The following is a 16,417-nucleotide window of genomic DNA, read 5'->3' as shown; positions in this document are numbered from 1 at the left end:
CGACCTGCCAATGCTCCATCCATGCTAATAACTGCCCTGTAATTCCATGGGCTTTTATCTTGCTAAGGAGCCTCATGTGCGGCACCTTGTCAAAGGCCTTCTGAAAATCCAAGTACACTACGTCTACTGCATCTCCTTTGTCTATGCAAACACGAGGAAATCTGCAGATGCTGGAAATTCAAAGAACACACACAAAAAATGTTGGTGAACGCAGCAGGCCAGGCAGCATCTATAGGAAGAAGTACAGTCGATGTTCCGGGCCGAGACCCTTCGTCAGGACCTCCTTTGTCTACCCTGCTTGTAATTTTCTCAAAGAATTGCAGTAGGTTTGTCAGGCAGGATTTCCCTTTCAGGAAAATATGCTGGCTTTGGTCTATCTTGTAATGTGCCTCCAGGTACTCCATAATCTCATCAGATACTCCGTAATCTCGTCATCCATGTCACTCTCATCAAATTTTTCATCAACAGCCTACAGCTCAGTGCTCATTTTGAAACTGCAAACTGACATTTTATCTTTTTCTCTTTCTTGTGCATCCCATTTATTTTTGTATGCCTGACATTCTCTTTGTATGTGTTCTACCTTGTTGCATTTTTTGCAAATTTTGCCTTTAAACCTGCGTTGGTCTGGTGTATATGAGCCCCTGCCACAACAGTAACACAACTTGTTTGGTCAGGACAGTTTCTGTTTAGCCGTTGCAATTTTGTTCATGCTCACTTTCATTCCTGACTGCAACTCAATTGCATCTCGAGCTGATGGCTCCATTGATACAACAATTTCAACTGCCTTTTAAATGTCAGTTGTGATTCAGTCAGCAGCCATTTTTGAATGCTTTCTTGTAGGATTCCAACAAATAAAACAATCTCTCAGTGCATCATTAAGCCAATCACTGAACTGGCAATGCTCAAACAATTTCTTCAATTTAGCCACAATAGCTGAAATGGACTCCCTTTCCTTTTGATTCACCCAAAGTGTTCCTCAATCAACAATGGTTTTGGTTCAAATGTTCTTGCACTGCTTTCACGATATCAGCAAAACTTATTTCAGCTGCTTTCATTGGAGCAGTTAAACTTCTAAGCAAACTGTATGTTCCTCCACCTATTACACGCAGCAAAATGGGCATTCGTTTCTCGTTGGCTATTCCATTTGCTTTAAAATGCCATTTAATTCACTCAGTTTATAAAATCCAGTTATCTCTTGTGTAATCAAATAAATGTATCTATCTTTCCGATGTACACAGCTATTTCTGCTTTTCTAATTTATGATTATTATTATCCAGTACTCAATGTTTACAAACCCCTGAATTTTGTCTGTTTTCTGCCTTTTTAAAATTCGGCTGTCTCTGTCCCCTTGTGAAGAAAGCATGTTGTGCTTTTTTTGTACATGCATGTCTCTCTGCGCTTCAACAGGTAGGTAAATGTCTTGGGTTTACTGTTAAGACTTATTGATCACCACTGTTATGTTTTTATAACTCCAAAACATAAAAACTAATCAAAAGGAAAACACAGATCTGGGAATAACGTGTATGGTCTTTGTTTTACATTTAGTGAGGAGCACACATATGATATGGTGGCGTAATTGTATGACACTCCTGTACTTTTACATTTAACCTGTAATTAATTATTTAAACAAACAAAGAATGTTTAATCAAACAATATAGTACTAATGGTAAGACTCTTGGCAGTGTGGAGGATCAGAGGGATCTTGTGGTCCGAGTCCATAGGATGCTCAAAGCAGCTGCGCAGGTTGACTCTGTGGTTAAGAAGGCATATGGTGTATTGGCCTTCATCAATCGTGGAATTGAATTTAGGAGCTGAGAGGTAATGTTGCAGCTATATAGGACCCTGGTCAGACCCCACTTGGAGTACTGTGCTCAGTTGTGGTCGCCTCACTACAGGAAGGATGTGGAAACCATAGAAAGGGTGCAGAGGAGATGTTACAGGGATGTTGCCTGTATAGGGGAGCATGCCTTATGAAAACAGGTTGAGTGAACTCGGCCTTTTCTCCTTGGAGTGACAGAAGATGAGAGGTGACCTGATAGAGGTGTATAAGATGATGAGAGTTATTGATCATGTGGATAGTCAAAGGCATTTTCCCAGGGCTGGAATGTCTAACATGAGAGGACACAGGTTTAAGGTGCTTGGGAGTAGGTACAGAGGAGATGTCAGGGGTACGTTTTTTACACAAAGAGTGGTGAGTGCATGGAATGGGCTGCTGGCAATGGTGGTGGAGGCGGATACGATAGGATCTTTTAAGAGACTTTTGGATAGGTACATGGAGCTTAGAAAAATAGAGGGCTATGTGTAACCCTAGTAATTTCTAAGGTAGGGACATGTTCGGCACAACTTTGTAGGCCGAAGGGCCTGTATTGTGCTGTAGGTTTTCTATGTTTCTATGTTTCAAACAATATATTTACAATTCTACTGAAATATTCCCAGCATATTAAATACACAACATCCATCATCTTTTACCATTTTCCTTTACACTGGGGGTAATGCACAATGGCTAACTCTCTGCAGAACTGTCTCCCTGGCTGTGGCCTGCAACCATCGGGCTCCTGGACCGACAGCAATGCTCTAACTGGCTCTGTGGCTGTGGACTCACTTTCGGGACCTCTGCAGCCATGTTCTGTGTGCTCATTTACTCTTTTATTGTTTGCGTGATTTGTTCCTTTTTTCACACGTTGGATGTTGACAGTGTTTCTTGTGTGTGTGTTTTTAATAGGTTCTATTGTGTTTCTTTATTTTGTGGCTACCTGCAAGAAGATGAATCACAAAGTATGGTACTTTGAAATTTGAACTTTGGACTTCACTAACCTAACAACGTGTTCATCTTTGAGATGTGGGAGGAAACCCATATGTTCAAGATGAGAGTGTGCAAACTCCACACAGACATCTGATGAGGTCACGATTGAGCCCAGTTCCCTTGCACTATGTGGTATTGCTGTAGCAGTAAGCTACTGACAGTATTTTGAAGGGGAGGAAGGAAGATCCTCCTCAACTTGGAGAGCCAGCATGAAATAAAGGAACGGAATAACCTTCTCCAGTCATAAAAAATTATGGTAGCAGTGGACTCTGAAAACTCACACTTTATTTACTTGTGCACAGCTGAGCAGCATGGCTCCTGTCATCACACCGTTCTGGTTTGAACAAAGAAATTCCATTTTTATTCATAAATTGACCAGTGGATACAGATATTGACCAATTGTTGACATTGCATATGTTCAAATTCCTTCTTTACATAATAATCAATTACACTACAATAATACGGACAATAATAGCCAACATAATCTCCAAGTTAAAGGCCAATAATACTTCAGAATTCAAGAAGTAACTGACCAATGATAATTGTCACCCTGAAATCCTTTGTTTGTACCCTTATCTTGTCTTGGTATGCCAAATGGCTCCAGTCTCCTGCTGGGCAAAGGAAAGCTATGCTCTTCAAAGGCCTGATGGTAAACTATCTACAAATTATTTTTGCTGGGATTTTACCTTAACCCTTGCCTTCCTTCAATTTACACACTCTAGTTTCATCAGTAAGTCTACTCCTATAGTTAGACTTCACCAAGTTCATAACTGACAACAATGTCTCACATGAGTATGTTGATGATTTACAGTTTGATGGCGTGCTGGCACTTTGCTGTCTCAGAGAGAGTTCGGTGAGCTTGAAAGTGGACAGTATGGCCTGGGTGCGGGCCGCGAGCCCATGATCAATTCCATTGCTTCTCTCTGAATGAGGTGTCAAGCAAGGTTGAAGTCTATGAAGACAAGAGCAGAGCATGGGTGGGTGTTTGGCAGCACTTGCCTGCATTTGACCAGTCATCCTCTCCTCTCATTAGCTGCTGTCGGAGGAAAGAGCAGGAGTCTTGTGGGCTGGGGGAGGGGTGTCTATTCGGCAAGGATTGATTGAGAGGCTGGTCGTTGTGGACTTGTCTTGGGGGGGGACTTTGAGGTTCATATTGCATGTGTTTCTGGATTATGGTTACTTTTTTCTGCAGTTTTTGAGCAGTTTGATTGGGGCAATCAATGCAGACTGGGGCTCCTTGGTGAAGACTGGCTCTGCAGCCTGTTACTGTAGAGCAGCGATGAACTAAACTAAACTGCATGCTCCTGGTCCCCTAGTTTGATGAGCTGAACTAAACTGTATACTCCTGGTCTCCTGGTTTGATGTTTGTAATTCTATGTGTTGTTCACTCACTTTTTGCTGTTTGCGCAATTTGTTCTTTTTTCACACATTGAGTGTTTGATGCTTTCGTTGAAGGTGTTATATGGTTTTTTTTTTGTTTCATGGCTGCCTGCAGGAGGACAAATCTCAGAGTTGTATTCTGCATACATGCTTTAATAATAGCTGTACTTTGTATCTTTGGATCTTTGGCAAATCTTCCTTGTGTACTCTGCAATGAAAGCCTATCAGTGGATGAGCAACATATTTTGTGAACAGTTTGACAACACTCACCTCTTTACTAATTATGCTGGGTGCACATCAGTTGTCACAGAATCTATTTTCAAAAGGTTAACTTGTCAACCAGACAATTCTTTTACTGCATTCTTACAATGTTTCAACCCCCTATGGTATATTAAGGTAACGTTATCAAGTTAATCAGTTCTTCGTATATTCATCACCCCCACAAAATTCAGCAACAATGGCTAGCCTAGCTGATGATGTAACATCAGAGCTCTTGTCAAGATAAATGGAAAGAAATTTACATGAACTAATGTCTTTTGTAAGTGGTTCTGCTATGTTTGTTCCCATCATTAATATTCTACCTTTTACTGTGTTTCTGCTCACTGACAAATCCTTAATCTGCTAGTATTTTTTTTCTCTTTCTGGTTCGGAGGAGAGTAGCATACTATAGCCATGATTCTTAACATATTCCCGGTCGCTGGTGGTTCTCCATGTTAAGCAATCATCTTTGAAACTCCAAACGCAGCAGCAACTAAATTGGAACTACCTGAAGTAAACCTCATCGAAGTATTTGACTGCATGCTATGTTGCTGATTTCTTGAGAAATGTGTCCTTTTTGTTCTTGTTTACTTTTATTGCAAAGCCATTTATGAACAGTTTCATAATGCCACTTTAAGGAGTAAGTCTTGCCACATCTGTTTCAGAACATAAAATGCATAATGTTTCATCACCCTTTTTAATCATGCCATGGGCAAAGAAGTGGCAGATGGAATACAATGTTGGGTTATGCACATTGTAGAAGAAATAAAAGCATAGACTATTTTCTAAATGGAGAGAAAATTGAGAGTTCTCATGCAGGATTCCCTAAAGGTTAATTTGCTGTTTGAGTCGCTGGTAAGAAAAGCAAATGCAATGTTAGCATTTATTTCAAGAGAACTAGGATGTAAAAACAAGGATGTAATGCCAAGGCTTTAGAATATACTGGCGAGGCCTCACTTGAAGTATTGTGAGCAGGCTTGGGCCCCCTATCTAAGAAAGATTGTGGAGGTTCATGAAAATGATTCTGAGATTGAAAGGGTTATCATATGAGGAGCATTTGATGGCTCTGGGCCTGTGCTCACTGGAATTCAGAAGAATGAGGGGGGATCTCATTGAAACCTATGGAATGTTGCAAGGCCTCGATAGAGTGGATGTGGAGAGCATGTTTCCTATGGTAGGAGAGTCTAAGACCAGAGGACACAGCTTCAGAATAGAAGGATGTCTATTTAGAATGGTGATGAGGAGGCATTTCTTTTGCTAGAGTGTTGAATATGTGGAATTTGTTGCCACAGGCAGCTGTGGAGGCCAGGTCATTGGGTATATTTAAGGCAGAGTTTGATAGGTACTTGATTAGTCAAGGCATGAAGGGATACGGGGAGAAGGCAGGAGATTGGTGCTGACAGGGAAACTGGATCTGCCATGATGAAATGGAGGAGAAGATTCTATGGGCCAAATGGCCTAATTCTGCTGCTCTATCTCATGGTCCTATTGTCAAATCTTTCACTCCACCACTCTGACAAATTTCTGCAGCTTCTCCCATCATTTGAATGTTTTTGTTTTTTCCTGGTGTATCTGACATTCTGAACTAGTTGAAAAGGGTAAATACAATTTAAAAATCTCACCGATAAACTTAAATAAAGTTTTAATAATATAGATATAATATGATTATTGCGAAAAAATAATTATTCATGGAGGTGCTAACCTTCAGACAGTGTTTACCATTATTATTACTGAATATCCAGTGTTCACTCACAAACAAAAGAAGAAAAAATATAAGCTAGAGCAAAGCCAATACCAATTGGCACAACCGTTCATTATCCAAATACTGATCTGTACACTAGGTCAGTGAGGATTTCAAAATGTATCATCCAACATCACCTTTTCTCACAACCGCCTAACTGGTGCCAAGCTGACATGAGACGATTGGTTTGAAAACATCTCACTCCTCTTGGGTTGTAAAAAATTATTTACTGCTTCATATGGCGGTAAAGATAATCAGCATTTATCTTTTTATTATGGGTTGGTTTAAAGAATCAGCAGGCAACAGTGCATGCTGTGTGCCAACAAAATTTTTCCACACGCCATCCTGGGCTCGTGTTATTTTTTCACCATCCCTGCTCACCAAAATAAGCTCTTCTTTGACGGTAAATCACTGTTTCAGAATAAAGGAAATCGCAGTTTTTCTCTCCTTCTCAGGCTGGAGGTTTATGGGTAACTTATTCTGAATGCATCAACATATTCTAAATTGGAGAAAAGGCTGACGGTTACTTCTGGTCAAATTCAGTCATGATAAACAACCCTGTTTGTTGCACAGTGAAACCCAATTATTTCCACAGAAACATGCAGTCATGCAGACGCGTAGAACCATAAATATCCTTGCAAACCTCTCTACTTCAATAGAATATGACGAGGAGGAAAGATAAATCAGGCAGTTTGACTTCTTGTTGCATGACTTTAGAGCTCAGGAAGTTGGACTGTGTTTGGTTTGGATGGGGGAAGACCCCGATTAGATGAGATAAGGGGAACACATTGAGGCTAAAGATTGTGACCATTTTAAAACAACGCAATAACAAGCCCAACAAGCTCACACTGAAGTTGCACACAGTTCCGGGATATGCTCTGTTTCTCCTGCATTGTTGCTGAGCCTGAGTCCTAGGACTCACTGCCTTGAGTAACGTCAGGAGCACAGAAGTTCAAGTACAGTTATAAATAGGCAATATATTCTGGTCCTACCAGTGAATCCAACATCCTGAAAAATTATAAAATAAAAAAAGCATTCCCCCTCTTGATGATAAGGGAAGAGATATTGAATATTGCTTGACACCACTCATTTTCAGCATGAATTGGAAGCATTCAGTGCAAAAGGAAGCCATTGGCCTATAATGCTCTTCTGGGTTTTTGAAAGTGATCCGTTCAGCCTCACCTCCCTGTACTTACCCCAAGTCCAGCAACATACTATATATCCCCGTAAGTACTTACTCAACTCGTGTGTCTAGATGACTATAACCCTGTGTAAGAAGGTGGTGTGATCCTGTTGAGGGATTTGGGATGAAAAAAGAGCAGGGCAATTAGAAATTGCTGGTGGACGATGAGAAAGGATTTGGATATTGAAGAGATGAGGGGGTCTGAGATTTCAGGAGCTGGAAGTTTTAGAAAGATAACTTTCTTAGAATCATAGGCAGCACAGAGAAGGCACTACACCCCACTAAGCCCTCAATGATTATCAAACACCCATTTTTTGCCCAGTCCTACATTTTATTCTCCCTACATTCCCACCAACTCCCCCCAGATTCTACTACTCACCAACACAGAGGGAGCAACTTATAGTGGAACAGATAATCTATCAAGTTTGTGGGAAAAGACAGGAGCATTCAGGAGACACCCACAGTGACCAGTGACAATGTGCAAACTCCACACAGAGATCAGGATTGACACCTGTGAGGCATTGCCTCTAGCAGATGTGTCACCTTTTTTATGTCACCAACGTTATAGTTGAGCCTGAGGAAGCTTCCCTGATCTTCTCAGCATTGACTGGGCCTGGAAAATTTCTGATCTCATGGATTCCTTCAGTGCTGCTCTCATCTGAAAGCTGTCTTGGAAATTTGATTTTGATGGGTTTCAGATTTATTAAATTATAGTCCTCCGGTCTAAATTACTGATTCAAATTCTATCCAGCTAAGGCCTGGCCACTAATTTGCAAAAGGTTACAAGAGAAATGTGAAATAAAAACAGAATTTTCCAGGAGCATTTAATGGAGCAGGCAGCATAAGAGTAGCAATGGAGAGTTAGAACTCTGATGAAAGATTGTCCACCTGAAACATTGACTCATAAAATAATGAGCTTTAGCTCCTGGTTTGCCGGAGAAGCACTGGCCCATTGCAGTTTGCTATCTGCTGCCTCCTGAACTTTACACTCCTTCATTGTGGTGTGGAATCAGGAGCAAACTGGAGGTCAGATGGCAGAGCATGTGATCTCCATATATGTTGCTGGCCTCAGCACTGAGACCAATGGTAAAGCAAACATACTGAGCCAAGGAACGGAATGCAATTTGCATCTGGGCACTCAGTGAAAGGCCAGGGATGGCCCAAGTTAGTTGCTCAAGCCCATTCATTTGACTACAGTTACTGACTTCTCTCCTCCCCGTAAGGTAGGTTGTTAAGCTCTCTGCTTCTTTCTCAACAAAATACGCAAGCAGTTCCCCGCCACCACCACCACCCTACTCTGTCTGACAGAACTAGTCCTCACCCTCAATAATTCCTCCTTTGTTTCCTCCCACTTTCTCCAAACTCAAGAATGAACCACGGGCACCCGTACGGGCCCCAGCTAAGCTTGCCTTTCTGTTGTCTACGTAGAACAGACGATGTTCCAACTCTTCTCGGTAATGCTCCCAAACTCTCCCTGAGCTACACTGACAACTGAATTGGTGCTGCTTCATGCCTCCATGCTGAGCTCATCAATTTAATCAACTTTCCCTCTAACTTCCACTCTGTCCGTAAACTCAGTTGCTGCATTTCTAACACTTTTCTCAATCTCTCTGTCTTCCTCTTTAGAGACAAACCTACCAGTCCACATGGCTATCTTGACTATTCCTCTTCCAACCCTGTCACCTGTAAAAATAGTATTCCCATTTCTCAGTCCCTTCGTCTCCACCACATCAGTTCCCAGGATGAAGCTTACTATTCCAGGGAATCAGAGATGTCCTCCTTCTTCAAAGAACAGGGTTTCCCTCCCTCCATCATTGATGCTGCCCTCACCTTCCATTTTCTTCATTTCCCAAACATCTGTGCTCACCCTATCTTATGCCGCCTTCCTCATGTCCCCACGAGCCTTCGCATCGAACACATCATTCTCCGTAACTTCAATGGGATCCTACCACCAAACACATCTTCATCTCCCCTCCCCACCCCACTCTCTGCTTTCTGCAGGAATATCTCCCTCTGTGATTCCCATGTCCATTCCTCCCTCCCCACTAATCTCCCTCCTGGCACTTATCACTCCGAGCGTGAGAAATGCCACACCTGCCCATACACCTCCTTCACTTCCATTCAGGACCCCAAACAGTCCTTGCAAGTGAGGCAACACTTCACTTGTGATTTTTTTGGGGTTGCCTATTGTATCTGATGCTCCCAATGTGACCTCCACTGCACCGGTGAGACCCGACTTCAATTGAGGGACCACTTCGTGAAACACCTCCACTCTATCCGCCAAAAGTGGAACATCCTGGTGGCCATCCATTTCATTTCCTATCCCCATTCTTGTTCCAATATGTTGTTCCATGGACTGCGCTTTTGCCATGATGAGGCCACTCTCTGGCTGGAGGAGCAGCACCTCATAATACATCTAGGTAGCCTCTAACCTGATGGCATTAACCAATATCTCTTTTTGGTAATTTTCTTTCTTTTATTTTCTTTTCCCCCCTCACCTTTCCTTCCTTTTCTGTTCCCCACTCAGATCTTCTTCTCACCTGCCTACCACCTCCCCCTAGTGCACCTCTATCTTCTCTTTCTCTTATGGTCCATTCTCCTCTCTTATCAGAGTCCACCTTCTCCAGCCTTTTGTCTTTCCCATCCACCTGACTTCACCTATCATCTTCTAGCTTGCCCTTCTTCTCCTCCCCCCACCATTTATTCTGGCATCTTCCCCCTTCCCTTCCAGTGCTGCCAAAGTGTCTCAGACTGAAATGTTGACTGTTTATTCATTTCTGTAGATGCTGCCTGACCTGATGAGTTCATCCAGTATTTTGTTGTGTGTGTTACTGTAGTTACTGACTTTGACTGAATGCAAAAGGACAGCTTGTTTGTTCTTTACTCAATCGTTGTGGTTAATTTCTAACAATGAAATGCATTTTAGAAAACTTATTCATAAATTATTTAAATTCCTTTGAACCAATTTTAGATGCTTTGACAGCAGTCTGAAAGCCTTTGCTGTAACGTGCAGCCGAGCTCCTGCCCATTTTCCATTCTCCCTCAGTGGACATTTGTGTCACTGAGGCCACCAGTTCAATCAGACCCACATGACTTCAAGACATGAGTGCAGCCACAGAGAGTGGTGCCAGTAACAAGCATAAAGGAACATGATCTAGCTCAGTGGCTCTGAAATACTCCCTTCCTTTGCTGCCTAAGTTGCTGAAGGTTTTAGGTAGTCCCCACCCAAACCCGTATCATCCAGTGACCAGTTACCCTAAGACTAACTGAACTGCAAAATGGGCCTCTACAGTTTGCATAACACTTGGACTGCAAATCCATTCAAAAAGGCTGCTTGAAGATGAATGGAAGAAAGCTTGCTTGGAATTTAACACCGGCCTTAGCACTGTTACCGGATCGTAACACTATCTTGTTCATATGTCTGTCTGTGAGGCTTGCCCTGTGAAACAGGAAGCTAAGGGTAAAGTCTCCATTGCTATTCTAAACAGAATGTCTCTGTTGCTTAGATTGGACGACTGGTGATCGGCCAGCATGGGATCCTGTCCACCCCCGCTGTCTCCTGCATTATCAGGAAGGTGAAGGCCATTGGAGGAATTGTTCTCACAGCAAGTCACAATCCTGGAGGACCAGGCGGGGACTTTGGTGTGAAGTTTAATGTGGCTAACGGAGGTGAGTCCCACATTCCTATCACTGACTCGTGAGAAGGTGCAGTTAGATAGCTAGAGGTGTGGACCACAATAGAAATAGACAAAATATCTTCTAAAGACAGTACTTGTTATTAAGAGAAATTGCAGATGCTGGAAATCCAGAGCAACACACAGAAAAGGATAGAAGAACTCAGCAGGTCAATCAGCATCTATGGAGAGGAATGAACAGTCAGCACTTTGCACCTTACGTCAGAACATCAGAATGTAAAATACCCTCTTCTGAGATGATTCACAGGGATACAATAATACAAAACTGTCACTGGGTTAAAGAATAAAATCTTAAAAGCAGCAGCTCAGTCTTGGGCAACATGGTGTGTTCTCTGATAGTCTTAGAATGGTTGTGTGTCTGGGTTTAGGAAGCTGAAGGAGTGATTAGCAATGGTAGGACAGAAGTGGAGGACAGCAAGATTTGGATGGTTGTAGACCTGGAGGAGAATACAGAAATGGCATAGGACAACACCATGGAACTGATGATAAGGGTGCTTCAGTCTTCTCTCACAGGCCAAAGACATACTGGTTGGTAGGTTAATTTGTCATTGTAAGTTGCTGTGAGATAAGGCTAGCATTACATAGGAGGGTTGCTAAGCAATGCAGCTCATTGGGCTAGAAGGGCCTATTCCGCTCTGTATCTCTAAATCATAAATAAACAAACAAACAAACAAACAAATAAATAAGAATAAGTGTTTTAGTGCTAAGACTGAAGAACCTAGTTAGAGTGGACGTGGAAGCATATTTCAAATAGTGGGAGAGTCTAGGTCCTGAGGGCACAGGCTGAGAATAGAAGTATGTCTCTTTGGAAGAGGGATGAGGAGGAATTTCTTTAGCCAGAGTCTGGTACGTCTGGAATTCATTCAACAGAATGTTGTGGAGGCCAATTCATTGGGTATATTTAAAGCAGAGGTTAATAGGCTCTTAATTCGTAAGGGTGCCAAAAGTTACGGGGGAATGGGGTTGAGAGGGAAAATAAATCAACCATGATTGAATGGCAAAGCAGGGTCAATGGGCTAAATGGCCAATTTTGGCTTTTTTGGTCTTATTACCATACTGGACTTGGTGGACATCTGGAAGCGTAGTGGAGATACCTAAGCCAATGGGAAGTGAGTGGCCTCAACGTATACAAGTCTTAGAGGAGGCAGGGGAGGAGATGAGTGATATTATGAGGATAATAGAAGGTCATGGTGATGTGACGGTTGGATCCTCAGTTCAGGAACAGCAAGGAACAAGTTAGGGGCTGGGAAGTGAATGATATTGGTGATGAAGGCACACAGCCCAAAGTCAACAGCCTCAGTATTCCCAATGGAACAATTGACGTGCCTTTTAGGTCTGGTTCAGACTACAGAGAGTTGCAGAGGAGGGGTAGGGAGATGTTGTCCAATAATCCACTCTAAATTGTGACAAAACCAGAAAGACTCCTTATAAATTGGTTCCCAGTACTGTTGCTTATGCTTCCCATAAACGAGCCAAAGTAATTCATAAAAAGAGGCTCTGAAATGACCATGAAACACCATAAGTAGGTTCTTCCTTGTGGGGTCATTTCACGGCCCCATGTTGCCTCAGGGAACATGGCTGTAAAATTTAAAGTCTTTTATTTGTCTTCAAAATCTTCAAAGACTGCTTCACTGCTTTGGGAAGTGGAATCATGGCATTATTCCATTGCAAAAATGAGCATCATCCTGTCCTATAACAGCAGACACAGGATTTCTTCCACTTAAATGTTAAATGATAGATTTAACAGACACAAATCAACATCCCTATCATCACACTCTCAGGTGTAAATATTTCACTGGTTTGCAAATTGCTACCTTTTGTCTCCTTTCCCAGGGTGTGTTGCTACTGACAGCAACGTTAATGAATTTATATGGATTATGGATCCTATAGTAATTCCAACAAATCATACGGTGTGTTAATCTTGCAAGAATGTCAGGGAATTTCAGTTGGAAGCGAGGACTGAGCTAAAGATCACAATCCAGCACCTCAATTCACCCTAACAATCAGCTTATGATAAAATGGCGGTGCAGACTCGATGGGCCGAATGGCCGACTTCTGCTCCTTTGTCTTATGGTCTTATGGTCTTATGGTCTAACAACAGCTACACATGACCTAACTCACACCCAGTTCTGTTCATCCATCACTCCCAAACTGCTAGGCTTGACTGGTCTCTGCTCCAGCTCTGCATTCAGTCCTTACTTTCAAATCCTTGCATGGACTCAACTCTCCCTTCCTATGTAATCTCTTCCAGCTTTACCTACAATACCTTTTGATCTCCTAATTATCTCTACGTTCTATCACTACTATCACCAGTCATGTCTCCAGATGATAAAGCCTTAAGCTCAAGAATTCCTTCAATCAGTCCCCCTGCCTCTCTACCTCTCTTTTGAAGATGCTCCTTCAGGTCATCTGCCCTCTATCTCTTTAAATCACTCAATGCCATATTTTATGTTGAAATCCCACCTATGGTGTGCCTTCCAACGTTACATGGTGAAAAAGGTGCTATATAATTTCAACTGCAGTGTAGAGAAAATGATGCAAGGTCCAAAGTGTTGCCTTTCTGAGGGAGATGTTAAGTGGACCTCAGTTTTTTTTTTACTGTGTACTGTGTGTGACTGTGTTTTGCACCCTGGCCCTGGAGGAATACTGTTTGGCTTAGCTGTATACATGTCTAACGTTGAACAACAATTAAACCTGAACTTGAATTTCTTTGAAGAAAAGCAGAAAGCTTTGTCCCAGCAACCTGGGGTCAATATATTTACCATAATCGGTACCACTAGATCAGGTGATTTGGTTATCATTATGTTGCTGCCTGTGCGACCTTGTTAGGTGCAAGTTGCCTAATTCATTGCAATAAGGATTACATACAAAGTCTTTTTTTTAGCCAAAAGGCTCTGGTGTTCTGTGGTTGTGAAAGGTGAATTGGAATGCAAGACTGTCTGGTTAAATGCTGATATATGTATATACAGTGCCTCTAAAAAGTATTCAACCCCCCCCCCCCCAAAAGTTTTCATGTTTTATTGTTTTACAACATTGAATCACAGTGGATTTAATTTGTCTATTTTTACACTGATCAACAGAAAGACCCTTTCATGTCAAAGTGAAAGTGATCTAAATTAATTATAAATATAAAACACAAAATAATTGATTGCATAGGTATTCACCCCCTTTAATATGACACACCAAATCATAACTGGTGCAGCCAATTGATTTTAGAAGTTACATAATTAGATACATGGAGATCACCGTGTGTAGTCAAGGTGTTTCAATTGATTGTAGTAAAAATACACCTGTATCTGGAAGGTCCAACTGCTGCTGAGTCAGCAGCCTGACAAAAACTACACCATGAAGACAAAAGAACACTCCAAACAACTTCGCGAAAAGGTTATTGAAAAGCACAGGTCAGGAGATGGATACAATAAAATTTCCAAGTCACTGAATATCCCTTGGAGTACAGTTAAGTCATTCATCAAGAAATGGAAAGAATATGGCACAGCTGTAAATCTGCCTAGAACAGGTTGTCCTCAAAAACTGAGTGACCGTGCAAGAAGGAGACTAGTGAGGGAGACCACCAAGAGTCCTATGACAACTCTGGAGGAGTTACAAGCTTCAGTGGTTGAGATGGGAGAGACTGTGCATGCAACAACTGTTGTCCAGGTGCTTCACCAATTGCAGCTTTATGGAAGAGTGGCAAAGAGAAAGCCATTGTTAAAAAAAACTCACATGAAATCTCAGCCAGAGTCTGCCAGAAGGCACGTGGGAGACTCTGAAGTTAACTGGAAGAAGGTTCTATGGTCTGAGGAAACTAAAATTGAGCTTTCCAGCCATCAGACTGAACACTATTTTTGGCGTAAGCCAAGCACAGCACACCATCAAAAACACACCATCCCTACCATAATGCATGGTGGTGGCTGCATCATGCTGTGGGGATGTTTCAGAGCAGCAGGCCCTAGAAGGCTTGTGAAGGTAGAGGCTAAAATGAATGCAGTAAAACACGGGGAAATCCTCGAGGAAAACCTGATGCAGTCTTCAAGAGAACTGCGACTTGGGAGATGATTTGTTTTCCATCAAGACAATAACTTCAAGCATAAAACCAAAGCTACAGAGGAATGGTTTAACAACATCAAAGTTAATGTCCTGTAATGGCCAAGACAGAGTCCAGACCTCAATCCAATTGAGAATTTGTGGATTAACTTGAAAAGGGCTGTTCACTCACAATCCCCATGCAATCTGAGAGAGCTTGAGTAGTTTTGTAAACAAGAATGGGAAAAATTGCAGTGTGCAGATGTGCAAAGCTGATAGAGACCTATCCACACAGACTCAAGGCTGTAATTGCTGCTAAAGGTGCACCTACTAAACACTGACTTGAAGGGAGTGAGTAATTATGCAATCAATTATTTTGTGTTTAATAGTTGTAATAAATTAGACCAATTTGTTGTAATTTGTTTTCAGTTTAACATGAAAGAGTTTTTTCTGTTGATCAGTGTCAAAAAAGCCAAATTAAATCTACTGTGATTCTCTGTTGTTAAACAATAAAACATGAAAACTTCCGGGTGGGAGGGGGGTGATTACATTTTATAGGCATTGTATATACACATATCAGCCATAAGTTTTCTAGTTATGTTACTAAATTGTAATATATATTAGTGGTTGACATCACTTTAAAAATTGTGCCCAACTGTTCTGTGTATCATCGAGCATAGAGTGTGTCAGAATATCTCTATGTCTTTATAAGGAAGGCACTGTGAGAAATGCTGCCATGCATAATGCAAAGTCTTTCGTAAATAACCTTTGCCAGCTTAAAATGAGGGAATGAGAGAAGATCCTGTGCCATGGTACTGGAAATGTTATTGAAGTTTAAACCCCAAGTTTGGTAAAGTATATTGGGTAGCAACCAGGGTGGAGAGTGATTCACTGGAGATAGTACATGGAGTAAATAAAGATGAACAAATAGATTTTCAGGACAATTAACTACCAAAGGTCAAAGCAATGAAGACAAGCTCTACATTGTGTATATGGCTATAAGATCATAAGACGTAGAGTGGAGCTAGGCCACTTGGCCCATCGAATCTTCTCTACCAATTCCTCGTGGCTGATTTATTTTACCCTCTCAATCCCATTCTTCTGCCTTCTTCCTTTAACCTTTGACACCCTCACTAATCAAGAACCTTTCAACTTCCACTTTAAATATATCCACTGATTTGGCCTCCACAGCTGTCTGTTGCAGTGAATTCCACAGATCCACCATCCTCGTGAAAGAAAATCCCCCTAATCTCTGTGTCCTTTGGTCCTAGACTCCCCCATTACTGGAAACATCCTCGCCATGTTTACTCCATCCAGGCCTTTCGATATTCGGT

The 16,417-nt window shown here is 41.8% G+C and overlaps 1 protein-coding gene across 1 annotated transcript in view; it reads left to right on the top strand.

Moving 5' to 3' along the window:
- The window catches only part of pgm5 (phosphoglucomutase 5), a 201,782-nt gene that overhangs the window by 60,619 nt on the left and 124,746 nt on the right, over positions 1 to 16,417 (top strand). The window contains exon 2 of the mRNA XM_063047659.1: positions 10,872 to 11,034. Within this exon, the coding sequence (XP_062903729.1) occupies positions 10,872 to 11,034 (163 nt within the window). The remainder of the gene's footprint in view (positions 1 to 10,871; positions 11,035 to 16,417) is intronic.

This window comes from Mobula hypostoma, chromosome 5 (assembly GCF_963921235.1).
Source record: "Mobula hypostoma chromosome 5, sMobHyp1.1, whole genome shotgun sequence".
Lineage (NCBI taxonomy): Eukaryota > Metazoa > Chordata > Chondrichthyes > Myliobatiformes > Myliobatidae > Mobula > Mobula hypostoma.
Note: the sequence above shows the minus strand (reverse complement) of the source record. Positions and strands in the feature narration are given on the sequence as shown.